This window comes from Acromyrmex echinatior, chromosome 8, assembly GCF_024713525.1.
Source record: "Acromyrmex echinatior isolate Ae372 chromosome 8, ASM2471352v2, whole genome shotgun sequence".
NCBI lineage: Eukaryota > Metazoa > Arthropoda > Insecta > Hymenoptera > Formicidae > Acromyrmex > Acromyrmex echinatior.
Genome location: NC_141859.1, coordinates 10014350 through 10042225, shown reverse-complemented (window position 1 = coordinate 10042225; position 27876 = coordinate 10014350). Strand labels below are relative to the sequence as shown.

General features: G+C 35.5%; 3 protein-coding genes across 13 annotated transcripts in view; 1 reads left to right on the top strand and 2 right to left on the bottom strand.

The window, feature by feature from the left end:
* Positions 1-124: 124 nt before the first annotated feature.
* Positions 125-13538, bottom strand: NAT1 (N-acetyltransferase 1). Of its 6 annotated transcripts, none has more exons than XM_087409013.1 (8): positions 13309-13526; positions 4779-4890; positions 4418-4634; positions 3397-4351; positions 3137-3277; positions 2148-3037; positions 1723-2028; positions 125-1205 (listed from the first exon to the last, which is right to left on the bottom strand). In XM_087409013.1, the coding sequence occupies exons 4-8, from the start codon at positions 4310-4312 to the stop codon at positions 1131-1133; spliced, it is 2328 nt and encodes a 775-aa protein (XP_087265139.1). In that variant the 5' UTR covers positions 4313-4351; positions 4418-4634; positions 4779-4890; positions 13309-13526; the 3' UTR covers positions 125-1130. The 6 variants fall into 6 exon arrangements, with proteins under 6 accessions (XP_087265139.1, XP_087265140.1, XP_011059588.1 ...); XM_087409014.1 differs by lacking the exon at positions 13309-13526 and adding an exon at positions 4985-5117; XM_011061286.2 differs by having other exon boundaries at positions 2148-3025; positions 4418-4890; positions 13309-13538.
* Positions 13539-13895: 357 nt separating this feature from the next.
* On the top strand, positions 13896-18526 carry Syx13 (syntaxin 13). Of its 2 annotated transcripts, none has more exons than XM_011061289.2 (6): positions 13896-14106; positions 14997-15200; positions 15328-15493; positions 15596-15726; positions 16139-16272; positions 16471-18526. In XM_011061289.2, exons 2-6 carry the CDS (start codon positions 14998-15000, stop codon positions 16644-16646), a joined length of 810 nt encoding a protein of 269 aa, XP_011059591.1. In that variant the 5' UTR covers positions 13896-14106; position 14997; the 3' UTR covers positions 16647-18526. The 2 variants fall into 2 exon arrangements, with proteins under 2 accessions (XP_011059591.1, XP_011059590.1); XM_011061288.2 differs by having other exon boundaries at positions 13897-14193.
* Positions 18527-18677: 151 nt separating this feature from the next.
* The window catches only part of LOC105149109 (ankyrin repeat and BTB/POZ domain-containing protein 2), a 32098-nt gene continuing 22899 nt past the window's right edge, over positions 18678-27876 (bottom strand). For all 5 annotated transcript variants that reach the window (XM_087409009.1, XM_087409008.1, XM_087409007.1 and 2 more), the window contains 8 exons: positions 27427-27662; positions 27078-27280; positions 26179-26910; positions 25733-26001; positions 25410-25615; positions 24937-25230; positions 24547-24729; positions 18678-19553 (listed from right to left, as the gene is read on the bottom strand). In XM_087409009.1, coding sequence (XP_087265135.1) covers positions 19347-19553; positions 24547-24729; positions 24937-25230; positions 25410-25615; positions 25733-26001; positions 26179-26910; positions 27078-27280; positions 27427-27662 — 2330 coding nt within the window. In that variant the 3' untranslated portion in view covers positions 18678-19346. The remainder of the gene's footprint in view (positions 19554-24546; positions 24730-24936; positions 25231-25409; positions 25616-25732; positions 26002-26178; positions 26911-27077; positions 27281-27426; positions 27663-27876) is intronic.

Below are 27876 nucleotides of genomic sequence, written 5' to 3'. Positions count from 1 at the left end.
TAAAGTGGGAAATGTGAGGTGAGGTGAGGTGAGGTGAGGTGAGGTGAGGTGAAGTGAGGTGAGGTGAGGTGAGGTGAGGTGAGGTGTGATGATCGGTCATCAACGCAACAACCAGAGGGCCATCTGTAATAAATTACACCAAGGCATATTTTATTCTTTTTTTCCTTTTAAATACGAGTTTTAGTCGTGTCACTAGTGTTCGCTAATTATTACGTTAAATGGATGTGATGTTGGCTGCTGGTTGTTATTATAATTGTAATTAATTAGTACTTATTAGAATCAAATGGCGCAGCAAGTAGATACACGGGCAAACGGTGTTGCTCACTTTTTTTCATTTCTGTTTTAATTTAGGGGTAATAACGCTTGTACTTGGTGTATCCTAAACTGCAATCTAAGAATTTCATTCCTGTTCCGAAAAGAAAAGTGCTTCACTGTTTACGTACACTACTATCGGCCCTTTGCTTCTGATTAATTTCGACATATTTTTTTTCTTTTTTAGTCTTCATTAGAAAGATGTAGATATATTTCGGTTATTGATAATAATCAATTATGTATAATTAATAATAATAATATTAATAATCATAGTAATAATTCCTCGTAATAAATGTAATGCTTGGTACACAGAGATAACAAAACGACTCCACTTATTGCCGCGAACAAAAAGGATACTTACAAAATGTGACACATGCACAATACTAGACAAAAACTCGGATAACACAAGAATGACCAGATTAATTTGTCTCGTGCTTTTTCTTTTTTTGTTTTCTGCACCATGACCATACAGTGGCGTAGTATCTTGATTATTTCTGCTGGCCCAATATTATATTTTATAAATTATACCGATATTTAATTATCTAAAAAAAAGATTCTAAAACGTCTTGCTTGAAACGTCTGTCGTATACCACTCGTTGACTACAAACTATCTTATTCCTTTCAGACATGATTGTAAAGTCCGTTCTTTTTCCAACCACGCATGAGGGCTTGAGACAGACTAACAAGATGTTTGCAATTCTGGATGGTGATAACTCAATTAGTAAAACTGAAACACTTCCTGTGATTCAGCGATATAGATAGTAAAACTCTATTCCAAATCATAGATAGTCTGAATAATGCTCTCGAGGCTCTTGCGATTAATTCTTCTCATCCTCGTCGTCTTCCTCTTCTTCCTCTGATGCTTCAGCAAGCCATGTTAACCAGGAATTTACCTATAAATGACAAAAAATTTTTAATCGTTCAATTTAAATTATTCGATTAAATAAACAACGTATTATAAAGATATTGAAATAAAATAATAAACAACGTATTTATTATTTAATCTTAATTCTCGAGAAGTTCGAGTTTGACGAAAATTGATGTAAGAATTATAACAAAATATACTGTTCTTAGTAATGTGATTATAGCAGTGCTAAGATTTACTTGCACATTTCGGCCGATTTTCAACTTGGTTCCTGCCCCTTACTTCAACTCGCGCGCAGCTTAAATGCCGATCGGTTGAAAATCAGCCGAAATGTGCAAGTAAATCCCAGCACCGGATTATAATATCGAACGAGAACTAGATGTAGATCCAGAATTAAGATTCTAAATTTCTTTAGATTCTAAAGATTCTAAAGAAGTCTAAATATTATTAGATTCCACTGTGCAATTGTAGCAAGCTCTTAAATAAAAATTGCTATTTTCTGTATAGTAACCGATATTTAATAACCGTAATAATTGCACATTTACCTGGAATAATGCCTTGCCCTTGCCCGGATAAGCATCGGTAACGGTGTCTCTCCATTTGTGGTATGCTTCCTCTTCGATAACTTCAAGGTTATAGAGTGCTATGAACCATCGTAGCAGCAGCCCTTTCGGAAAATTGTGCGAGAAGCAAAACACTTGAAGCGCATGAAGAGCCGTAACTTGTGAGTCGATGGTAGTCAGGAATGTGCGAATAAAACGTGCATATTTCTGCAGTAACGCACTTTCCTTCTCTTGCAGTTGTTTGTCTGGATTTACGGTCGGATCAACACCGGGCGCTAATGTTGTCTCCTGTTATATATAGATATAAAAAAAATGTTAAAATTTTACAAATTGAAAGATTCTATTTTATTAATAATTGTGTTTTGTCGTGTAAAATAAAATAAATATGTTCAATAAGTTTTACTAACCCCAGTGATATACTTGAAAAGTACATTCATCATAGCATTAATGAATGCGGGATCAGAATGGTGTTGGGGATCCAGCTTCTCCTTGATCCATTTGTAAAGAGCATTGGGCGCCGGATCGGCTTCTAATTGACGCCACATATCACCCTGGATTCTGAGAAGAGGATAGAGGAAAGTCAATTCCCGATCTTCCAAGATCTCACCCAAACGTTCCTTCGTTTTTTCCGCTTCTGGCAGTTGGCTAATAAGATCCACTTTGCTATCGTTGAAGATTTGTGTAAGTCTCGCCTTGCCCTGAGTTTTGTGAAGTTGCTGTAGGGTCAATAGAAACAGTGGATGATGACGACCATTTTCTGTTTCCGAAGCGAGATCCGTCAATTGGATTAAATTGTCCACTATAGCCTTAGCTGTCAGCAAGGCAACGTGGGACGCTACCAAAGGCACGGTACTCTCCTTCTCTGAAATACTGGCCACTAATTCCTTCCATCCTTCGTTCACTTGCTGTAGAGTGAGCAAGTTTTCTTTTTTCAATTCAGCTACGAGTTTGGCAGCGAGCTCACGTTCAGAATCTCCACGATCTAACGTGTTCGAATACATTGTGCAAATTGCATGGCGCAAGAATCGTTCGGGTATCTTAAGATCTTTGAAGGCTGTCAAAGTGTCTTGCACATTCGTGTGGGATGCGAGGTCGTCCATTAAGGCATTCACCTTCTTCAACACTTCTTCTCGTGTCGGTCCTTTGTCTTTTCTGTCCCTTGCTTTCTCCCGTTTATCTACAGGACCTTGTTTGATCACAATAGCAGGTGGTGTTTCTTTGTGCAGTAAAGGCGAGCTGGGCTTCAGAGCAGTAGTACGTAAGAGTGGCATGTCTGAGCCCCGTCCTGGGAACAAATCTATTATTTTTTTACGATTAATTATCATTATATATTCTACATGATTAATTTGTCAGTAGTAATTTTTCATTAGCGAAGATGACATGAATGAATATTTACCATTGTTGAGAGGTAGGTTCAAGTTGATGTTGGTTTGTTTGAACATCATTGAATTGGCTGAGGGTCTTAGAGACACTTCTTCTGGATGTCCTCCGATCAGCATCTTATTTTTGTTGAATCGAAGTTGTTCTTTATTGCTATCTGTAGCAACAGACAGAGTAAAATATCATAAAAATACAAATATCCATAAGAATTATTATTTATTATAATTATTTATTATAGTTAATAAAAAGTAACATTTAATTTATCGCTCTACTCACTGTTATTAAAGTTTTGCGGTAAATTATGTTGCGGTTGGTTGCGTTTTCCCTCATAATTGTTCTGATGACGACTCTGGTTTGGATAGTAGCCTCCTCCTGGCTGATTACGTTGATTGTGGCGGCCATAACCAACGCCAGGAGTTCCTGCGAATCCATTCGGACTGAATGGTGGTGGTGGCATACCGAATGAGGGGGAAGTCAATGGTATACTTCCCATCATCTCCACGTCTAATCCGCCTCGTCCCATTTTTCGTAAAAACTCCGCACCGAGGCGATCCTCTCGTCCTCTGTGGAAACCGTTTCCCCGCGATGGCTCCTCGTTGTCGTTGCGGATCTGATTAATCGGCATAGGGCCTTCGGTGCTTGTGGCCTTGCGCGGTTTCCAATCATCACGGCGTAATTCAATCACATCACGCAGCATGAATTTGATGCGTAGAGGAAGATCCCTACTCTCTGCCAGAGAGTTCATACGTTTGAAGTATTGATCCATGAGTCCGCGGCCCTTATCCGAGTCAAGGATACGGCCGCAGGTACGCATAATCTGGCAGAGGCATTCGATATCCTCTGCCGCGTCCCCCCGGGATCCCCCTCGCCTTTTCTTCTCCAGTAACTGCTGGATGCAACGATGTAAAATCGGCTCCGATACGATACCCAATTTCCCAAGCTCCCCAATGAATTTGATGTTACCAAGCATCTTGCGCTTGGCCACCTGTCGGCGCTCTTCTTCTTCGGGACCAAGCTCATCTTGATTCTCGAATGCCTCGCTTGCTTTTGAACGATTTTCGAACTCGCTTTTGCACTTGTTAAGTAAAAGAACTCTGAATGTGCTCTGGCCTTTTTGACTTTCATCGATCGGTTTACGGGGTTCAAAGTTTGCGGCTTCGTCAGACAGCTGTTTGCACAGCCGTGCGTACATAGAACTGTACTTGGGTTCATCAAGTGCTTTTTCGAAGATCTGAAAAATTGGTATTTCATTGAATCGTTACAATCTGTATAATGAATAATTGTTGTTTATACGTACCAAGAAAATAACACCCTTGAGAATCACATGGGAATTAAGCTCAACGTTGAGCAGGTCGTTGCTCAGCTTTGCGAATTTTTCCGGTGTGAGCTTGTTAAGAATACCCCGCACCTTTCTAAAGATGAGATCATTTCGGCTTTCTGGGGTGAGTGCATCGCGTCTAACAGTTGAAGGAGGGATCCAGCGTTGCTCAGTGGATAGGGAGCGAATATCGTCCCTGGAAGGCATCGAATTTTTCTAATGTCAGTGTCACAAGTAGCAACGCAACGATTTGTGCTGATCTAATAAGTAATCGCTTTCTCGCGTTTGTATTTTTTTTTTGTTTTTGCGTTACTTCCAAGGTAACTTTGTGGATCCTGACCTTCCTCCCGAGACACGAGAAGCACCCCCCGGTCCTGTGGGGTTGTCCGTTGTTGCGCGTGTTTTGGCCCCCTTAGTGATAAATCACAGCACACAGATCTTCCTTGAGGAAGCTGTAAAAATCACGTCGCACGTTAAATTAAATATTCAACACATTTCTCTCAAGTATTGCTTACAAATATTAATTGTAACTTATATCAAGTATACCTATATTATATTATTTCACGCTTGAGAATTTGTATGTCCCAAGAATTTTAACTTTTGAATTAGTCTACTTGAAATTCGCGCTTTTAAATGTAACTCAAACCCGTATACAATCTTTTTTCTTCTTTTTCTTTTGCTAAAAAAAAGAGATTGCAAACACGGTTTATCGCTTCGGCCAACGTGCCGTTGCAATGAACTCGTTCAATAATATTCGAGGACATTCCTTTCATCGCTACCGTGACCCATATGTGCCGTTTACAATCGTAATTGCGCATGCGAGCGCAATTTTAGAGAAGGTTCTACTTACGCGCACAATAAATGGCGCATGCGAGTCCTACGGTTAACGCACTCGAATCAAGTGGTTCAAGGATAAAATCATCAGACGGAACATCACGTTTAGTGAATCGACTGACCACAGCAATTGGCGCACAAGCTTTTCAAGTAAAAAAATTATAAAGATTATAAAAAAAAAAAGAAAAAAAACAAATGTAAAACTCTAAATTAGACAACGACCTCCCATCAGAAACGAAGCTCTTGCCAAGGAAAAAGTATCTCAAGATTATAAAGAGCGTTCGCGGTTGGTATGGTCAGGAATGCATCCGACAATTTCGAGACACCCTATAGCCTTCGGAAGGTCTTCCACGCGGACGAGGCAAGGACCTTCTTTCCCCGGGGAAGAAGACGGCTTTGATCTTGCTGCTTGCTTACCCGCCCGAGAACAAAACGATCGAAACCTATAGGGTGAGGGGAACGTCGAAGGGGAGCGTATGTGGGGCGCGGCTCATGGTCAGACGGTCAATGAACCCTCTTCTCCTAACCCCCTCCTGTTTCACCTCGACCGATCATCTCGCGGACCCTGCCGTCGTTCGGCCGAGGTCGGACGACTTCGTCGGGCTGTTCAACGGAGGTCGTGCCCGTCCGGCCGCCTCTACCGGGTGTCCCAAAAATCCTCGATTAGAGACGATCGGCAAGAAGTGGCTGACTATGCAAGTTGAGCGAGATACAAGTAACACATTGGTATCTTGTAATTGATACTGAGAGAAAACTATTTAAAAAATAGGCACGAGGAATAAAATTGATACTTATGAAAGGAATTCATGTCTAGCTCTAATAATTCGATCGATTGATAATTTTTATACGATTAGATATCTGTATGAGATCGCGTCAGACGTATAACTGACATCTAAATTGAGATTTCGCGCTTGTCGAAACAGCATTCGTTGTTAACGTGAGAGAGAAATCGACGCCCGCATTTAGCGTCAAATGTATAACGAGAAGGCGAGGCTGGGTTTTACGAAAATAGCATTCTCTAAACATTTGGTTTCAACTTGACGGTGTATGTAGTATACATAGCCTGGCTTAAATGCGCAATGAAAATATCCGGTCTCTTACGAACGCATCCGTGAGCGATCAGCGCGAGCTTGAATACCAAGCGAGAGAGAGAGAGAGAGAGAGAGAGAGAGAAGAGGGAAAAAATCAACTTGTTAGAATGCATCGGAGCAAATTTCCGAACGCGAGAGATGCGAAAACCGAAGGAAGGTTGGCCTAAATCTGAACGTCGAAAATACTCATCAACGTGACACGGCAAAATTGCCACGCGCCGGACTTTGCGTTGTCGAACTTTGAAACGACAGACTCGCGGAACGTCACGCACTCGCCACGTGATACATACACAGGGTGGTTCCATCCGAAATTCTCAATCCGCCTGTCATGCACCGTTGAGAGTATCAAAAATCTCGGCCACGTGCGATCGAATGGGCTAAAAAAATTACCTTCGAGCACCTGTTTCATAACCACGTCTCGTACGTTAAATAGCGATGCATAGAAACGATTAATCGACAGCGATACACGGAAAGAGAGAGAGAGAGAGAAAAGGCAAGAATTCCGCGCGACAAGCTGCAACCGGTATCTGTATAATCCACGAGGTCAGGATTACAAGAGTATGCACGTGTCGGAATTCGCAAGATAATTAAATAACAGAGATGCGTACAGCGAGGACGAGGCCTTTGTCTATCGCGTCTTTTAAGGCTGGTTTCTTTGTCTTTTGGTAAATACGACTTCGAAATGCACATTTACGGCTCCAACGGCGTTATCAGTTATTTAACTACTTATCCGAAAAAAAAAAAAATCTACGCGTATTCCCGAGAGGCCGTCGTATGAATCGTTTGTTTAGTCAACCTAATATCGTCGTAACGATGATTTCACGAATGTCCCACAGCAACGAGAATTACGCCGTGAAACGCAGAAACTGCATCGCAATTAATGATAAACATGTGATAACGAATGATAAAAAAACCGTTGAACAAACAGTGACAATTAATAATGCCGGCGATAAATGTAATGAGTAACGCGTGGCAAAGAGATAGAATATTTAATCCTCCGCTGACAACATGAACATTTGGACTCTTCCGTCAGTAATACAGATTTTCAAGAAAAAATCCTATAAAATAGTATACTTGTGAAAGCTTTAACGAATTTTTACTATCATAGAAGATTGTACTTCACTTATTTTTTAGAAATTTATCTCAAGTTATTTATTACAAATTTATTACGATATATTTATCATGAACTTATGTTTAATCGTTTATTACAAATTTAATTTACCAAATTCGCAATCAAAATATTACAATCAAAATATGCTACTTTTAAAGAATCGTCAGCGGTGGATTAAAGAACTGATACTTTATTTTGCTTTTTTGCTGATCTCCGAAAAAACTGATCTCCGAAGCAAATAATGGATGTTTTTCCTTATTTAGTGACACACAAGTCGACACAAACATCATTTTGTCTTTTCTAATATTCTAGAGACTAAAGTAAAGATGGAAACGACAGTGTGTCGATTTATGTGTCGATTTCATCAAATGAAAAACACCCAATTTTTCTTAAGGCTATTAAACGATACTCTCGCCGCATATTAATATTCGCGTTGATATAAAAAGGTTTCAAAAATGTTCAACTTATACAGGAAACGAGATCATTGTCGTATACATATAAATATGTCTACGTTGCACTTTAGAACAAAGATAAGATCTCGTCGCGGTATTCCACGCCGTGAATAATCGTCCAGTAATTTTACAAATGCGGACTTTCCTGTTCCGATGTTTGCGCGCTGGACTTGGGTGAATTTATTTGCTCTCTTGTTAGATGGATTAATATTGAAATGAAATAACGCCAAATATGAAATAACACAATCAAATGAAACTGGATTTGCAATTAATTCCGCTAGCGGATATATGAAAACCGGATTTTAAATCCTCGAAATACGATGAGAAAATACTATAGAGATACGCCGTGGAACGCGACGATATTTATTTACTTGTATTAACGTCAGTATTGTTAATAATAAAGGACGATAATAATAAATTCAATCGACAATATTTATCGATTCGTAGTAAAAGGCAAATCAACGTAATTGACAGGACAAATAAATTGGATAAATCAATATCAGAGCCGTCGTTTAAGATTTTCAAATTAATGGATACAATAATCAACACCAAAATTAACGCTAGGCTTTTTTTCCAGTCGTCTGACAAGACTCAGGAATCATCGCCGAGAAATAGTTGACCTTTCGCGAAATATAAAAAACAGCGGAAATGTATTGTAAATTTGTTTTTGCGATTGGCACACGTTGCTTGATTGGCGGACGGTGTCGACGGGGTCCTTGAGAGAAATCGTCATGCACAAGGTGGATGACGACGGCACACAAAGAGATAGCGATAGAGTGACGCAAGGCGAGCGAGCGAAGAGCGAAGAGCGGACGAATGAACGAGTGAGCTGAAGTGAGCGAGCCAAAACTTCCATACCCCTCTTCCCACACAAGTACACCATTACTTTCCGTTTCCTCGTGACACGTCACTGATGCGCCGTGACGACTGCTCTCTACAGACCTGCCAGGGTTGCCAACTATCGGTCGGTAGGCTAGCAGGGGAGGTGAATGGTAAATTGAATGGTAAATATACATTTCAAGAAGGCATGATGGCAAATGGGGGAATAATAAAAATTAGTAAGCAAGCAAGTGGACTTGTTACTCGCTTCTGATGAAATCAGAATTGCTGGAACTGTGTCAAGCAGATGCAGGGAAAAAGTTCTCTCGATTAAAAAATGTAAATGAAAATGATAAGCGGAGGAAGTACGATTCAAAGAATTTGACGTAAAAAGACGAATGGATAATTTGATAGTTTGAGAGACTTTGAATTTCCGGTTGCACCAAGTGAGGGGAGACGAGTAATGAATCGCCCGTTGATATTTTTCCAAGAAAAAATAATGAAGAAAGACGAGTGATTTACTCGCTCGCATAACTCGTCGTTGAAAGTAATAAAAAGATAAGCAGCCAGATTATTCATCCACTCATTCTGACAAGATTGACAGAAAAAAGATAAATGAATAAAATTGCTTGAGTTTTGTCTTCGGAACTAACGAGAGGATAAGGATAATAAGTTGTTCGCGTAACTTTTCAATAAAAGATAATGAAAATAACTCGCCATGTTTCTTAACTGAAGAATAATGAACTTGATATTTACAATGAAGAAGATATTTATGATTTTCCTAAGAAAATAGACAGTTTTAACATGTAGAAATTATCAAAAAGACACAGTTGAACACAAGAATAGAATAGAAATAGAAGACTACTTTATCGCAACTTTGCACCTCTTTAAAATAAATTATATATTAATTTTAAATAGGTGATGATTCATGACACGTTTTCGTCTTTAGAGCACATGCAAAATTGACAAAATGGCTAGTCGAGTGAAGAAAAAACAGAGAAGAAAAAGCACGATAAGCGTCCTTATCTTATGTATTCACAAGAATACTCGAGAACTGAATCAGCCAAATGTATATACATTGATAACGTTGTCATAAGAGCATCTCGACCTATAAAGAATCTGCATCTGTTCCAACTGTTTCTCATCGAACGGAAAATCTGAAGATTATCGAAAGAATTTCAAATCCAATTTTAAACAAGAAACATAACGTGCTCATTGTGTGTCAAGTAAATATAGATAAAAAAAACATGATAGATAGAAGCATTAGAGAATTTTTTTATCAGACTCTTGGATATTTCAAGATTATGAAAGGACGTTTTAAAATATCCAATGTTTCTTCTAAGAATTACAATCGGAACTGAAAAAGTTCTATTTTACGAATAACAACATTGTCAATTGCGAAAATGGAATTTACAAACGCGAAACATTGAATGACAAAAGTAAGTATGTAAAAAAAAAAACCCTCATTGTGAAAATTGTTTATCGAAACGTCGATGAAAGGGGTCGCGACGATCAAAACGGACGTAAGAATTTTCAAATCATTATAAAACGCGTTCATTGATACGCGTAATGCATAGGTAGACTAGATATGACCTCGCGGAACGAGCGGCTGAAAGAAAATCTATTCAGAGCGTCTATTCATAGTCCGATAAGCGTTTTGAAGTCTGCCGTGCAACAAAAGAGGGCCGATCGAGCTTATGTGCATCGGTCGTTTAAAGGCGGATATATGGCGATGCGCTCCGTCGCGACGCAACGCGACGCGATGCGACGCGACGACACACAATCGCACACGAGAAACGAGAAGCGTGCATTTAATGGAATAGAACGGGTTTTTCAACCAGATGTTTTGTGTCAACATTCTTCGAATTCTCCCTTCAACACTCGAACGTCCGATTACCTTAGAGATCCCCCGACACTTCTTAGCAAAGTCACAATTCTAAATTACCGTCACAAAAAAGGCGGGATTGTCTCAATTTGTTACGTTATAAAAATATTCCAATTTATTTATATTACATGAAACTATCGTTCCTTCCGAAGGGAAGAGACGAGACTGTCTTCTTATCAGGAATAACACCTCGAGATGACTCATTCCTTCAAGTATACATAGCGATAGCGAAAAATTACTACGAATTGAAACTGTCAATCGACGGGAGAGGGATGATTATTAATGGATGTCGATTATATTTTATACAAGTGACTCGATTAGATCAGCAAACGAAACGCGTGTCTAACGTAAAAATAGTTCAGACGCTCCTCGCCAATTAATAAACAACGAATGAAAGCACGCTGAAGGATACATGAAATATATCCTATTCTTAACTTTCTCCCATGTTCCCTCCCATCCTCTATCTATACATGACACGCGCAATCGTGATGTATCTTTTTGCGTGGATATACCTCGCGTGGAATATTTAGGGAGCGCATGATCGAGAGCTAATAAAATCGCCTATCGGTCGAAGCCTCTCTGGAAACGTCAGAAGCGTGACGGTGCCACACTGTTGTCACACGCCTGCCCTCGTGCTCGACAAAGTCGGTCGTGTGTGCATGTGGGCTGATGTGGGTTGATGTGGGCACTCCGCGGACTCGACTCGAGTCGGCTGTCGGCATCGATCGACGAGAAGGTAACACGTTACACGCGTGTCCCTTGGAGTGCCGCTCGACGCGGACGAAGGAGTGCCCGTTGTATTTCCGAGAAGGCAGAACTTCCGGAGGGAGAGAGAAAGAGAGAGCGAGCAGAAAGACAGAGACAGAGAGGGGGGCAGTGACGCGATCCTCTCTGTCTCTTTTTTTATTCTCTCTCTCTCTCTCCCCTTTGAAGAGACAACACGTAATGGCGAGGATTTGCTCGCTCATTCGCCATATTCCGAGCCTTAACCCCTTCAGAATTCCCTCAGAACGAAGATCGAGATAGAGGAGAGTTAAATTATTAAATTATTAAATCCACTAGACTGAATGATGAAGTAAAATAATTATCAAGATTGAATTATTAAGTAAAGTAATTACTCTACTCTTTTCTCTACACATAAAAACTAATGCTATTTTGTACACATGTGTGTGATTGCAGTTTCCAGAACTTTTTTTTGTACATTTTTTAATTAGACACGCATTCGAATACATATATATAAATAATCTTTATATATATATATAAAGATTCTGGAAAACTATCTCGTCACGATTTACACTGTTTACAAAATTGGCTTAACTCTAAAATACTGACAATAAGCAAAGCACAGATGCGATAGTACGCTACTGAAGCACGTGCTCCAACATTTTGGGTTAACACACGTCCTTTTAAATATTCCTCTTCGAAATTGTTAAGTATACTTAAAATTCGCCGCCGTTTAAAGATTTCACCACCAGTTTCAAAAAATACTATAATATTATCGAAATGAGTTTCTACGTTTCTTTCAAATGATGTCAGTATTTCAGATATTAATAAATACAGATGTGCGAAGCAGAGAGGAGGAAGAGAGAAAGGCTGTCGAGAAGTGCTTGGAGCGAGTTTTCCTACACTCGAGGTGCTCGAAAAGACATCTACAGCAATATGAATTTCCAGATAACAATTACACGCGGATAGCTCATCGCACGTCACAGACGTCATTCGACGAAATAGTCTAACGGGAACGCCGTGTGACGGAGGTGAACGAGGAGGACCCGCACGTAGCGAGCTGCGAGTGTCTCCGACTCCCAAGGAGAAGCGTGGCGTCGAAGGCACGTACTAATTCCGGAATTCGTCGAGGCAGAAGGGCACGCGCGGCGAGAAGGGCGGCGGGAGGAGGGCCCTCTTGGCCCTCTTCTCCTTGCTCCACTGCTTCACACTGCTTCGCACGAGGAATCCGTGCGTGCGTGCGACAAAGAGAAACGCCCCGAGAGCCAAGAGCCTCCTGCCTCCTCCTCGCCTCTCCTCGTGCGATGGAAACTCAGAGAAGAGAGAAGAATTCCAGAAACCGCTCCATTTTTTTTCAACTTGTCACACGCGCGAGAAAGAGAAAGAATCCATCTCGACAGCCGAGACCCCTCTACATCCCGCTACACATGTTAAAGTGTCAAACGTGGGAGTTGCGTGGGCGACGGCGAGCCGCGGACGCTTCGCGCGACGGATTCCCTTTTTTTCTTCCGTTTCGTGGAAGAAAAAAAGAGTTCCAAGGGAAAATGAAAACGCACTGACGAGATGCCCGGAGAAAGAGAGAGAGAGAGAGAGAGAGAGAGAGAGAGAGAGAGAGAGAGAGAGAAAAAGTAAGAGAGAACACCGTCGCGAAAATTCTCTCCGCAGGCCGACATGACGCGTGCTCGCACAGAGTCCGCGGCCACGGAGACGAGACAAGACGAGACGATAGGAGACGAGACGAGAGGAGACGAGACTCAGCCCGATTGGAGGGCTCGCGAAGATTCGTCGTAAGGCCATCATAGGGCGAAACGTGGTCAAGCGACGGTCCGCCACGCGAAATAACGCGACCACGCCGTCGCGCGATTGTCCCGCACGCATTTCGCCGCGCCCACGTCACTCCGCACCCGTTAATTCGACACGCAAAACCAAGAGATATCACAATAGCGTTTACTTACGGCCCGACCGTTGTTGTTTCTGAGACTCCGCTTTCGCAATCTGTCGGTCGCGCTCGGCAACTTCCGTGGGACACGTCTGGTCAAGTCACCGTTCGACGCGTGACTGCCTTCAGGCCGCGCGACGTGCGATCGTCGCGCCGACTGATCGAATAAATCCTTGCGATATTTTCTCGTTCGACTTTATGCAGCCGTCCGACAAAAAGTTATGAAATTAAGGCTCGTTACAAACTCGGCCTTGATCTCGTCGGTGATGATACCAATGGACGGTGTTCTAGACACTACTACGTGAGTCCTTGCGAATGAGAACGCTCGTCGATTTTCCTGGTGAGACGAGTATCGCTGGGAAAATTCACGCGCGTCTATTATAAATTGTCGAAATCATCTTCGATCAAATTTAGAAATTTCATTCGGAATTTCACCGCTGGACCGACAACCGGAAATCGGCCGTCTCCACCTCGACTTGACTCCGGTGGTGCGCGTAAATTCTACAGATAGAAAAATCGAATCGAGTTGATTTCGTGGAGCAACACTCGAGCGGGGAACGGCAATCGCGAGAAAGATTCGTGGACTTACCTCGGTGAAGCGTTCGTGTCGTTCTCCGTGCAAATCCGTCTCGATCGCGCGTAACTAAGCGGCGGAAAGAATAGGAATTGTAGAAGAAAAAAAAGATCAACGCGCGCCGGGATAGCAGATTCTCCCGTTGCGTCCACGGCGGGGAGTACAAAGGATCTGTTGTCACACGGCCGGTGCTCCAGATCGTTTTGGGCAACTGTCAGTTTCTCGAAGGTCTCGGTGCAGGTAGATATTTTCGTGCGTTTTTAAATGTGATTCTACAAGGCGATCTACGTTTATATATTTAAGGACACTTGTGATACGCGGATTCAGGTTAGTACGGATGCATCTCGGCGTATCATCCGCCGAGAGCCGTGTCTTGCAGCTACCTTTGTCCTCGCGTTCGCTAATTTAACCCCTCAGACTAGGTGTTTTTCATAGAGATTTCCTACCTCCGTTCACTATTAAATCTCTTCTTGTGTATGTGTACGTGCGTGTCTCATTGCGCGAGGAACACAGAGGAGCGTCTCGTAAATTTAGCTCCGCGACCGTGATGTTCGTGCCATCATATTTCTAAGCGTTTGAATATCGAGAAACGAACAACTAAAAGTTCTTCATTGCGAGAATTAATTCTTATATAAATCTGTGCCTTATTAACAAGTTTGCACGATGTTAAACATTTAGAAGGCGCATACAAAAAGGACGAATTTTATTTTGCATTTTTTATAAGTAATAGCTGCAAGTGTTATTAGCAAATTAATTTTTTTGTTAGTAATTACATTTCATATTCATGTAATTGATCAATTTTTTGGAGTAAATATTGTATTTATATGTAGTAATATATGAGAAGTCATATTATGGTGAGATAATGATATAACAAAAATGCTATTATAATTATATCTGATATAATTATATATATAATTTTTAAAGGATGTATTTTTTGTGTAATTTTAGTATTGCTTTTACTACTTTGTACATTTTGTTATTTCTTTTATTTTTGCAAGAGATAGTAATATTTTAATATTAATGATAGATAATGTAACAACTTGAATATTTCAAGTTGATATATTATCTATCATTTATCTATTATAAATTTATTTTGCGATATGTAAAGCTAATTGGGATTTTTTTTATAGAATGGCTCAGCGTCCTCAGAACTATGGGTCTACGGATCAACGGGTGGATGTACCTGAAATAGGATTTAGTCCTACTGAACTTTATAGTCTCTGTGAAAATATTACCACTAACATATATACGATTAATGCGAGTTGGAAGGTTTTGGAAAGAGCTTACAAAAATATCGGAACCAGCAAGGATAATCAAGGTTTGAGAGACAAAGTGTAAGTACAATAAAAATTTACAATAATTATAATAGTAAGAATTATAATGGTAGAAATACAGAGGATTCAATAGAATATATTTTAAAACAATGCATCTAATTTAAATTTTATATTCCTACCTTTTCAGACATGTAACACAATCGAGTACTAATCAGGTGGTTACGCAAATAAGCAAGGATATAGCGAGACTGACGATGCTGATGAGACGTGGGGACAAACAGCAAAAATTACAAATTGAGAAACTCACAACAGATTTTAAAGATGCATTACAGAGATATTCCGATATGCAGAAGGTATGCGATATGAGATATGTCTCTAATAATTGTCTTGATTACAAAGAATTTATAATCATGAAACTTTCATTTTGTTTTAACATTAATAATAATTCTTTACAGTCAATTGTTGAGAAGATGAAGAGACATATTTTAACTATGACCAATATAGAAAATTCAATGGATGGGGATGACACTGAAGAGACACACCGCCTACTTCTAGTACAGGAACAAGAGCACAGAACTACACAAAGGTTTGGAAATAACATCTTTTGCATTCACAGAAAACAATGGAGTATTTGTGTAACTCACAAGTAATGCAGAAAATCTTACCTATTTGCTTAGTTGGAACAATAGCAATGATTTTCGTTGCATTTTGGACAATGCTGTAAGCATAGAAGTGATTGTATCGGCTAATGGAGATTGTAAGATTTTCTGGATGAGATAGCAATAAAACTTGTGGATATTATAGCATGCCTGTGACAAAAAAAATAGAATTTAAAATTTCAGTGAAAAGATTAATTACTTATTCGACATGTATTATTAATATAGAAAACTTATAAAATGTATGGTAAGTCAGTTTCAATGTATCTTGTAAAAAAAATGACATTATGAGACTTTATATTAGAAACAACATGTGATCAGTGTGTGTTATGACATGTACAGGACACTCGAATTTCAACACGGGCTACTCTTAGAGAGAGAGGATAGGATAAAACGTATTGAGGGTGATATTTTGGATGTGAATCAAATTATGCGCGAACTCGCGGCACTGGTGCATCAACAAGGTGATACTATTGGTAAGCATCCTCTTTTCACTGCTAATAATCTTATAGATATAACAGCTGCAAGTTTTCTGTATAATATGATATAAAATTGTAGATAAAAAATTGTAGAATATAAAACACAGTCTTCTAATCTATGTTGTTCAATTTAAAATATTCAATTTTGTTACAAAATACACACACTTAATGAAACCTAATAATTTTTTTTTCTAGATACAATTGACAACCATATAGAGAATATACACGGCAATGTCGAGCTAGGAGCGCAGGAACTGGAGAAGGGAAGTAATTACCAAAGTAAATTTCGTCGGAAAGTTTATATCTTGTTGTTACTTGCGATTATAGTTGCCATTGTATTAACTGTTATTCTAGTCATTAAATTAAGTTAGCGACCCTAGCCTTTGCGCGGGTCTTACTGATTAACGAAAAGGGTTGTCTCAATCTGTCTCATATGTCGTTTGAAAGTAGTTTCTTCAAGGACCATCTCGTTTTGCCCGTTTCTATATATTGAAGATGTAACAAGGAGAGTATAGAGACTTATTTTATATCTGCTTACCAATGGAATTGTCTCCTGTATTTTTGGAGATGTTATAGCCATTTTAAAATTTTATAAAACAGTATTTAATAATTTCACATGTAAAATATGAATTTTTATAGGCTTTTTTAAATTCTGTTTTTACTCTTTAGCTGAATTATTATTAAATAAAATATTAGAACAGAATAAAGGCTAAAATAATGCCTTTATCATTTCTCACACGCCTATCTTGTAATATAGTTATTTCAAATAATATTAATTTTCTATATTATTTGAATATGAAAGATTTCATATTCTAAAAATAAAAAATTATATTATTTATCATAAGTATTACTTCAATATTATGTAAAAAAATTTTAGTATCATATACTTCAATAGCTTTAAACTCCCAATGGTGATACAAATATTCGTGTCAATAACAGAAATTTATTAATATCGGTTTATAGTTTGAAAACATATATTGTTGGTACTGTATATCAACTTGACTGATACGTTTCCTTAGCAAGATTTAGATATATCTAATATTGCATAAAAGAAGAGAGAATTATATTCTATACAAAAAATTTGTAAACAGATTTATAAATAGGTAGAGGACGTTTCGCGAACATGAAACTGCACAAGAAAAATGTTATTTATTTATTATCGCCATATGATGAAATGATATTATCAAAACGTATACATAATTATAATCAAACTATAAAATTTTGCGTATACATACTTTAATCGCATATTGATCTGAATTATCAATCAGAATATTAAATATTATTACACATGAGTACTAATTACGATTAATAAATTGCGGTAAATTGCAAAGAAAGCCAAACACTTAGATAGACGAAAAAATTATGAGCATTATAATTAGCACTATAATTGGCATATAATCAATTAGAAAAATACTCTTGTAATAAAATTGTATTATATAATTAACTTCATTAATGATTTAAATTATATGTGTATGTGTGTATATATATATATATATATATATATATATATATATATAAAAATACACACACGTTTTCTGAATAGCAGCATCATTCAAATTGTGTATACTTTATTATACATTTAAATTTATATTTTTATTCTAGTAAATATAATCACAATTTTATTGGAAGTTTTTTTCATACAATATGCAGGTGCTAATTAATTTTTTGCAAATAATAATTTTATATTATTTTATCATGTTATATCTATGAAATAATTTTCACGTGAATAACAGAAATATATTTTTAAAAAGATGTGTATTAAATTTTATGGAAAATAGAAAAAATAATTTTTAGAAGATATTGTAACCTAACAAATATATACAGAGTATTATCGTCGTAACTTAAATTTTCATAAGTTTTCGGATATTATTGCGACATAGATTATTTAATCAATATTATTTTATAATTTATATTATTAAAGAAATGCCGTCTATATTTGAAATTATGTACTGTCAGACAAAAAATTTGATTGAGACAGCCATTTTCCTACGATTACCCGATATGATTCTGATATGATTATTAGGCATTCCGAATCTTAAAAATCCAACGTATAATAATTAAGATTATAATCTGAATATTGTATATACAATTAATCATATTAACACACACACACACATCATTTAAATAAATAGTGCTATGATATCGATACTTACGCTTAATATCAAGTATAATAGCTTTATTATCGTTGTTGATTTGTATGTGCTAAATTAATATTAGACATTAAATTATGTTTTGTTCTTTGCAAATAAAAGTTTTTTTATACCCTGTATATGATATGTGATTATATAATATATTGATTTATAGCAAGAAATATAAAAGTACATTTAAAATATACAATCTTTAGTATTGTAAAAGCATGGAAAAGCGTGTAAAAAGTAAGTGTGTAAAAAAATACATACAAATCAAAGATATCCATATCTTTTATTGATTTTTCCAAATTACTAGTAGAAAAATAATATCAGAACTTAAGTGTTTTATTATTCTTCACGTCCAACAATGGATCTTTTGTTATACATTACATAACTTTTAACATGAAAAGCTTATCTCTGTGATAAAATATATATATTATACATACATATATGAATAGTCGATACACCTGTTGTCAGAAAGTTTATATTTAATAATAGAAATCGATTTCTACATATGTGAAAAATTAATATCAGTATAAAATTTTCTTATACAATCTTATTTACAAGACAATATTTTGTGAAAAACTAATCTCGTAAAAGAAACTACTTTCATAACTTATAAAAACACATATAAAAAGGCACATATGTGCTGTAAAAATTTTAATTTAATATACAATGTACATACACATATATATATATATATATATATATATAAATATAAATACGTTCTCTTAATTCAAAATTTTATTTAAAAAATTATTGTAATGAGACTTATATATCTTTTTAAACTAGAATAATTTCCAAATTTGTGTTAGTAAAAATCTCCATACAAATATAAAATTAAATCTCAGTATCTTTTGAAATAGGAATTATATATAGTTTCTATTTTACAATGCTCTTATATAATTCCATATCTTGTTATATTTGTGCAAGAGCATATATCTAAGCTTTTATTTTGTTTTGCTGTTGAGATCGTCTGGCTTTTATTCGTGATTGCAATGTGAGCAATAGACCTGCGAGAACGTCGTGATTCGGTAACTTTTTCGCAAATAACAAACGTTTGACCGAATCGTCATAAGTCAAAAGAGCCACCATATTTTGTAACAAAAATCCTTGACAATATTCTAAGAGCTGTGCCGCATTATATACCTGTAAATTAAACATTTGATAAATTATTAAATGATAATTTAAAACGTGCAATATTTGTATGAAAAAAATATACAAAAATTAAAAACCTATATCGATCGAAGCTGGATCTTTGAATGCTTAAATAATTCAATGTATATTACACACACACACACACACACACACACACACACACATACACACACACACTCTCTCTCTCTCAAAATAAAGCGTTACAAATTTTTATTTCGGATACGGCATTATTGAGAAAAATTGTTCAGATAAAAGTTATAAGGTTCAAAAAGGTCTATTTACTGATCTTATTAGTTTGACTTTACGTGATGTCGGCAAGGTCATATTGATTTTTTAAAATGGAATACCCTATTTTTGTTTTCAGAATCTAATAGCTGATGTCAAAAGCTTTCCAAAACGCTATAAGAAAATTTATTAAGTACTTTTTGAGTTATGATGCTTGAAAATTACAGTATTGCCGGCATTACCCAAGGTGACCGACCAATGGTTAAAATCTCTTGGACATTGTTCAGGATCATGTCCAGGATAACATTTGTCAAGATTATTCCTCTTATTTTCATCTTTGCACTAAAAATTTATTTTTACGTAAAAATGAAAATAAGAGGTACGATCGCCTGACTTTGATTTTGACAAATAATATCCAGGACATGATCCTGAACAACATTCAAGAGGTTTTAGTCAATGGTAAAATTTTGAATGCGTAATTTAAATGATTACAAGTATGATATATATGCATGTACATATATAGTATATATAGTATATACAAATTCACATTGAATTATTTAAACATTCTGCTTAAAAGATTCTGCTTTGATTGTTATGGCTATTTCCTATTTTCTGTTTGTTGAATTTCCAAAATTATGGTCCAATAAGATTGTTATTGTTTATAAAATATTAATCATATTATTATAACGTTGATTACCGAAAAATTAATTATTATTTATGATAAAAACGTAAAGCAGTACATTTTTCTGTTAAATTTAATTCAACCTATTTGCTCAAAAGAAATTCTACACTTATTATTAATTCTGTATATATATGTGTAATCACTGGATATACGTAAGCGCATACAAAATTGTGTTTGATTGAAATTTACTAATGTTCGTACAATTGTTAATTTCTAATACTTTTTTATGTTCTTATCCAATTCATAAAATATTATTACAAAACATCTTAATTGTTATAACATAGTAAAATGTCATTAAATATATACTCGTACGTGCATATGATAAAATAATAGTTACAAGAACTGTATCGAACGTAAGTTCTCTTATATATAAAATCTACGCATCAGGCATTTATATATTAGCAATTTTAATAAAATTAACTTCTCACACATTTAGAAAAATAAAAAAAATATTTTTTTTCATACTTTTAATGACTGTCCGAGTGATTATTTAACGCAACGAATACTTTAATAGTGTGTGTCCATGCCATTCAAGGATAAATATATCTCACAAATTGAGCATTCCGCCGGTTTTTTTATGATTTAATGTTCCAATATTAGTTTTGTAAATGTCATATTTCTTGCTTTTGCATAAAAATGTTTATCGTTTGAATAATACATTGTTATGGTTTAATAAAGTGAAGATATATTGCTAAAATTACATGTAATTTCTGTGTTACATTTAAATGTATGACATTTTTTAGTTATAGTCCTTCAGATCAAATAATAAAATTTTCTTTTATATTTTCACGAGCACAAGCGTAGCATGGTGGACAGCATACGAATCTACCATGCCAGGAAATTCGATCCTAAGGATGTGATCCCCGGCAGATCTAAGAAATTTTCACGTGCTCATGAGCTCCTCTTCGGCGGTCTGGCAAACCACCAAGAGTATTTATTGCCAAGAAAACCTTTCAAAACTGCTATTCGGAACCGGCGTCAAATTGTAGGTTTCGTATGTCTGCGTGCAATCTTGCATGCGCACCACGGACATACATACAAGAGGTAGACCCGGTTCTGACTTTGGGATGTTGCGCATCGAAATGAAAATGAATGAATATTTTCACGTTCTGGGTGTTCAATTAAGTTTGATATTGAATGCTTTTCATTTACGTTCCCCAGTCAGAGCACTCTGTGTCGTTAATGCTTTGTAAGCTTCCGCTCTCTAAATTATGTTATTTAAAAGTAAAAAAATTCTATGGAATATTATTGTTATGTCATAACAAAATACTTAACTAAGTATTCCATAGAATTTTTTTGTTTTAACAATTTCATAATAATTTGAAAAACAGAAATAATATTACGATTAAAATTGTAATTAAACATATATTTTCATGAAACTGTAAATTGCTATTATATACGTAAATGTCTGATGCGTAGATCTTATACAGGAAAATTTGTGTCCGATACAGTTCCTATTATTTTATATGCATGAATATATATTTAATGACATTTTACTATATTATAATAATTAAGACGTTTTGTAATAATATTTTTAATTGGATAAGAACATAAAGAGTATTAGAAATTAATAATTGTACGAATATTAGTAAATCTCAAATACAATTTTGTATGCGCGCGCGCGAATGTGATTACACATACATATATAGGACATACATATATAGAATTAGTAATAAGCGTAGAATCTCTTTTAAGTAAAATAGATTGAATTAACAGAAAAATGTACTGCTTTACGTTTTTGCCATAAATAATAATTAATTTTTTGTTAATCAATGTTATAATAATATGAATAATATTTTATAAACAATAAGAATCTTATTGGACCATACATTTGAAAACTTATAACAAACAGAAAATAGAAAATGTAACACAGAATTTTTTAATATTTTAATAATTCACATTGAATTATTTATATTCTAATTAATTCAACCAAACATTTTTTTCTGTGCATATATAGTATACATACATATATACCATACTTCCCTAATGAACATTTCGCTGAAATTATTCTACGTTTTTTATTTCATTTCATTTTCAACATTTCAGCGAAATTGCTGAAATTCGACTCCTAGCCGAGATAATATTTTCCGCAATAAATTTATTTACAGTTTTTCAGCATTATTATCTTTCTAAAGCGACGCCTGATCGCATCAAATTATTAAAAATTGCTTGTCAATTTAATCTAATTTGTGATATTATTACAATATAGTTTAATTGCATTTTTAAATCCGGAAAACCATTTCGACGCGCAGTTCGAATAACTACAAATATGATATATATGTATGTATGTATATATAGATACAATGAGAAAAAAATGCTGTTGATTCAATGAAAGTCTATATTATGGACTGTCACTAACATAAGTGATTAATTCATATATTTCTATTGACGTAAAGGCATAAATTATTATTTCAATAATCAAGGCCTTTATGAAATATACATGAATTAATCACTTATGTATGCCGTAATATAGAATTTAATTGAATCAACAGCGTTTTTTTCTTAGTGTATGTATTAGAGTGATCGTTATTTTAACAATTTTTGAAATTTAATCGGGATACCCTCTAAAGTGATTCAATGTCTCGAAAAAATAACACTATATTTTTTCAGATTTTTTGAATAATTTTAACTTGTGCCACTGGGACACGGGTAGAAAGGAGGAAAAACATCTTTGTGAATAAAATTTAATTAAAATAAAATTTTTTTCGTGAAAGCATTCACAAAATTTATGCGGAATGCTTATAGCTTATTCAATTTCGAGCAAATTAAAAAAAAACTTTAAAATTGATTAAAAATTAGAGCGTCTATCGAATTTTTCCGCTCACTGTGCAGTTTTGAAATTTAGTATTGCTTTTTAATGGGAATTTTTCTTTTAAATAGTCTTTGACAGCTGTCAATATTTCATATCAATATTCCTGTAAACTTCATGAAAATAAAGTTTTCAAAGGTAATTGGCAACATTACAAGAGTACCATAACAATTGACAACTGTCTGAATAAAAAATACATAAGTAATAAATTTATTTATTGTATCGAATATTATAAAGTTAACCAAATTTGCAAAATGTTTCGAATTTCAGTCTCATATAATCTCAAAAAGCTCTGTAAGTTATGCAAGTTAAGTTTCTTGTTGAAGCGGCTTAAATAAAGAGCTTTTATTTACATTTTGTAGTATTCGCTGATAACTTAGATAATGAATTGTTTTTTATTTTCATCGTAAGTTACTTAAAACTGGCATTCAGTAATCAATTTGATACCTTTTTCCACGCATCATTAACAACTTTTAATTTGTTTACTAATTGCAAGCTGAACTTGTAATTTTTTTCAGAATTCCACTCATTGTTAGATATATCGATCAAGAAAGGCACTATCAATGTGGTATCTGAGTGAAATTCTGATAAAAATTATCAGTTACTACTAATTATCTTTGAAAACTTTATTTTCATGAAGTTTGCAGAATTGATAGCTATCTGCTGTCAAAGACTATTTAAAAGAAAAATTCTCATTAAAAAGCAATACTAAATTTCAAGATTTCATACAGTGAGCGGAAAAATTCGACAGACGCTCTAATTCTTAATCAATTAAAAAATTTTTTTTTAATTTGCTCGAAATTAAATGCACTATAAATCCATTCTACGTAAATTTTGATTACAGTCCAAATTAAAAATTGCTAATATTCGTTATCATGTAATTTTGATTTTTCTGTTTCATTGGACAATATTTACTTTGGATTGTAATCAAAATTTATGCAGAATGAGCTTATTCAATTTGGAGCAAATTAAAAAAAACTTTAAAATTGGTTAAGAATTAGAGCATCGGCCGAATTTTGTTCACAAATGTGTTTTTCCATCTATTCATATTCTGATGACACAAGTTAAAATTGTTCAAAAAATCTGAAAAAAATATGGTGTTATTTTTTTTGAGATATTAAACTACTTTAAGGTCCCGATTAAATTTCAAAAATTGTTAAAATGACATTCTTATATACATATATATATAATTCATATTAAATGATTTAAGCATTAAACTTCAATTGTTATAGGCTTTAAATTCTTACTTATTGTGTATAGAAATATACCTTTGCGTGAATATACATAGAAACAATATTGTCAAGATCCACCATCGTGGAACACTGTGCTTCACAATATCTGAGCAAGCCATCGAGTTGAAAGAAATTGGCTGCTGCCATTAATTCCAGCACATCACTTTGATTAACTTCCAGAGTGGCGCAACCGCCATGATAAAGAAATTCCATGACCATCTAAAAATTGAAATAATTTTTTAAAAACAATTAACTTTTATTAACTATCTTTAATCAATTGCAATGTAATTATTTTGAATATACTTTTAACGAACTATTAATAAAATACTACTAATTAATAAGCTATTATCATATTGAACAACTAATAAATAATACGTTCATCATATGAAAAATCTATGTATAAATTATATAATAATAATTGCAAACCTGGAATATGTGATATCTTATGTCATTAATTTGCACAATAGGAGGATTGCCTTCACATAATTTGGAGCTTAACATATTTCTAAATCTTGGGGAAGATGTAACCAGTACAATTTTATGACCATAAAAAACGCGACCTTCGACTCTAAATTGCACATCGCTTAATTCTGGATTATTCACAAATTTTGGATCAATTCTTGATCCACTCGAAAGTGTAGTATCTCTAATTGGCTTGATTGGTTCCCACCCAAAACATGTGCAAAATATATCAGCGAGCAGGAGTGTCGTACCTTCCTTCTGTGAAAATAGTACAAACCGTATATTTTACATAAAAAAATAGCAATAGTGCAATTTTAATAAATTGCATTATTTTATTTACAATAATTTATTTTATAAAAACACACACACTCTCTCTCTTTCTCTCTCTCTCTCTCTCTCTCAAAACTGGTATTTATAAATAATGTGTAATTTTTTACCTTACTATATCTAAAAATATTGAATAAAAGTGGTAAACATTCCTGCACGAACTGCGTGGAATAATCGTCCGGACAGACTTGAAGAAAGTCTTGAAGTAATTGATCTATAACCGAGTCCAATCGCATTTCATGAGCTGTCGCAAGACTGTGCATCCAGCAATGTAATGTCCAACCTACTTTTAACCCACGAAGCTCCATGGTAATATCTGTTAATCGTAACAAATTGTATGTTATAACTAATTATATAACTAATATTAAACAAAAATCTGAATATTTTATTGTAAGTAAAATTGATATGCTTAAAAATTCTATTATTTTCTCACCTAAGTGATTACTTTCCGCGCTATGATACATAGCTTCCTGTAGCGCCTTCGTTTGTATCTTATTAAATACTGGTTCCTTGCCTTCTCTGCGAGCTCCTCTCCCTTCTGCAGTCTGTTGTTGAGAATTATTACCGGCGTTACCTTCCGCTAATATCTCTTCCAAAGATAATATCTCTTTCTCTCCTCGCTTGGCCGAGAAGTTGAGTGGATGTGATAGTAGTTGATGAAGACAACTTCTCTGACCATGTGCTGTAGCTACTGAGATTGCGCTATTTATCAAATTAGATTTTTAATTAATCTGAGTACATTCCGATCTAATTTTTTTTAATATTAATAATATTTTAATATAGATTAAATTTTATAGAGTGATTCTTCCAATAAATCGTAACCCATTTCAATAAAATCTGATTGCGATAATAATTAAATAATAAAGTGCTAAAACTGACCTGTAACAGCCACGTTGCACGGAACCTGAGTAGGAGAACGAATCCTTGATCAAAGTGGACAGAAACGGCTGCGCTCCGTGTGCCAAGAGTAGAGCTACCATTTCATTATTTCCTGACGCTGTGGCCGCTTGCAAAGGCGTGACCGTGCACTTGTCTTCGCTGAGTTTCGCGCCGCCTTCCACCGCAGCACCTCTCTCCAATAATATTCTGGCGATATTACAATGACCCAACAGAGCTGTGTAAGTCAAAGCGGTCCAGTGTTGCGTCTCTGCATTAAAGGCAGTCTGCGTGTAACACATGCCACTGGAGATAACTCCACCAGAATTGTTGGGACTATTAGACGCTACATTCGGAGTTTTATTGGTGGATGTTGTCATTGCCGACTGATTATTCGGGCTTCTAACATTTGATACATTGGATGTTTGTGGAATCTTGGAAGGAGTATTCGACGACGAGCTTGTCATGGGTGGTGGACTTTCGATGTTCAAGTCAGCCCCGGCGTCTAGTAGAGCCATTACAGCTGATTCATCACCATTGATACATGCCAGCATCAGAGCCGTGAATCCGGCGTCATTCACCGTGTTAATTTTTGTTGGAGGCAGCAGCGACATTGCCTGGCCTATGAGATCCGCGCGTCCACTGGTCAACATCTTGAAAGCCATGTCCAGTGTCAGCAACCGAACGTATTCGGCATCATCAATGCGCTTTGAACATACTGCGATCTCCTCGGAGCTGCATACATAATATAGCAAATTTTTTTAACAAATTGCACTATAAAGTGTTAGAAATCTTAAGGTATAAAGATTATCATAAAATAAATCTAAATATCCGAATCTTCTGAAATGACAATCTGCTGAAATAACTTTGTTTTAGGTATAAAAATTTACGGACTGACTGACCTTATCGGTCGAACAGGACAATCTACACCAGGCAACAATAGTCGGGCAGCTTGATTAATGTCATCTTGATCCATGACCAAACCGTGTCTGTGCTCGGCGTGCGCTGCAGCTACCCGTAGCCATTCTACTAACGGTGGCAGCACAACGTAAGCTCGTTCGTATGCTAATTCCTGGATTCCAGATCCGCGTTCGCCATGTTCCAGCTTAAATATTTCGATCAAATGATTTGGATCAATGACACCAAGTATGATTTAAAATTACTTAAAAAATAATGCGTTTTGTAATATTATACAACAATATTAATGATTTGTCGAAAAAATAATACGCTACTTTCATTCAAATCCCATACCTGCGAGCATCTCATGTAATAAAATAGAGCATATAACGCTCTCGTTGTCAATGGTATAGGGCAGCGTCCTGCTTGTGCTACCTTTGAAATCAAATCTATCAATTCTGACATTGATCCCACACACGTCGTAAGTAACGACGGTTCCAAAGCTGACTGAGCTACGTCCCGTCCGCTACGCGACGACGATGACGAATTCAAGGAACTTACACTTGCCCAACGAGGCATAGCGAGAGCGCCTAAAATAGTAAAAGATATTTCGATGTGAAATTAGCGTAAATTAATAAAGATAACATATCTGTGTCGCATTGTGTAAAAGTATAAACGATATTCACATTAAGTATCTTTAAATTAAACGCAAATAAAAGTTCTTAGTCGTATACATCCTTTCAGTCTTCCATCAAATTACAATTATTTTGTAATTTAAAAATAATTAATAAACGAATAAAATAA

Bases quoted from the DNA above. Each gene is read 5' to 3' on its own strand.
- NAT1 (XM_011061282.2), bottom strand. From the start codon at position 4,645: ATGCCTTCCAGGGACGATATTCGCTCCCTATCCACTGAGCAACGCTGG. The intron at 3,278-3,396 runs GTGAGTAGAGCG...CTGTTGCTACAG, and splicing joins ACCGCAAAACTTTAATAACA to ATAGCAATAAAGAACAACTT. The intron at 2,029-2,147 runs GTTAGTAAAACT...TATATATAACAG, and splicing joins TTTTCAAGTATATCACTGGG to GAGACAACATTAGCGCCCGG.
- Syx13 (XM_011061289.2), top strand. From the start codon at position 14,998: ATGGCTCAGCGTCCTCAGAACTATGGGTCTACGGATCAACGGGTGGAT. The intron at 15,494-15,595 runs GTATGCGATATG...AATTCTTTACAG, and splicing joins GATATTCCGATATGCAGAAG to TCAATTGTTGAGAAGATGAA. The intron at 16,273-16,470 runs GTAAGCATCCTC...TTTTTTTTCTAG, and splicing joins TCAACAAGGTGATACTATTG to ATACAATTGACAACCATATA.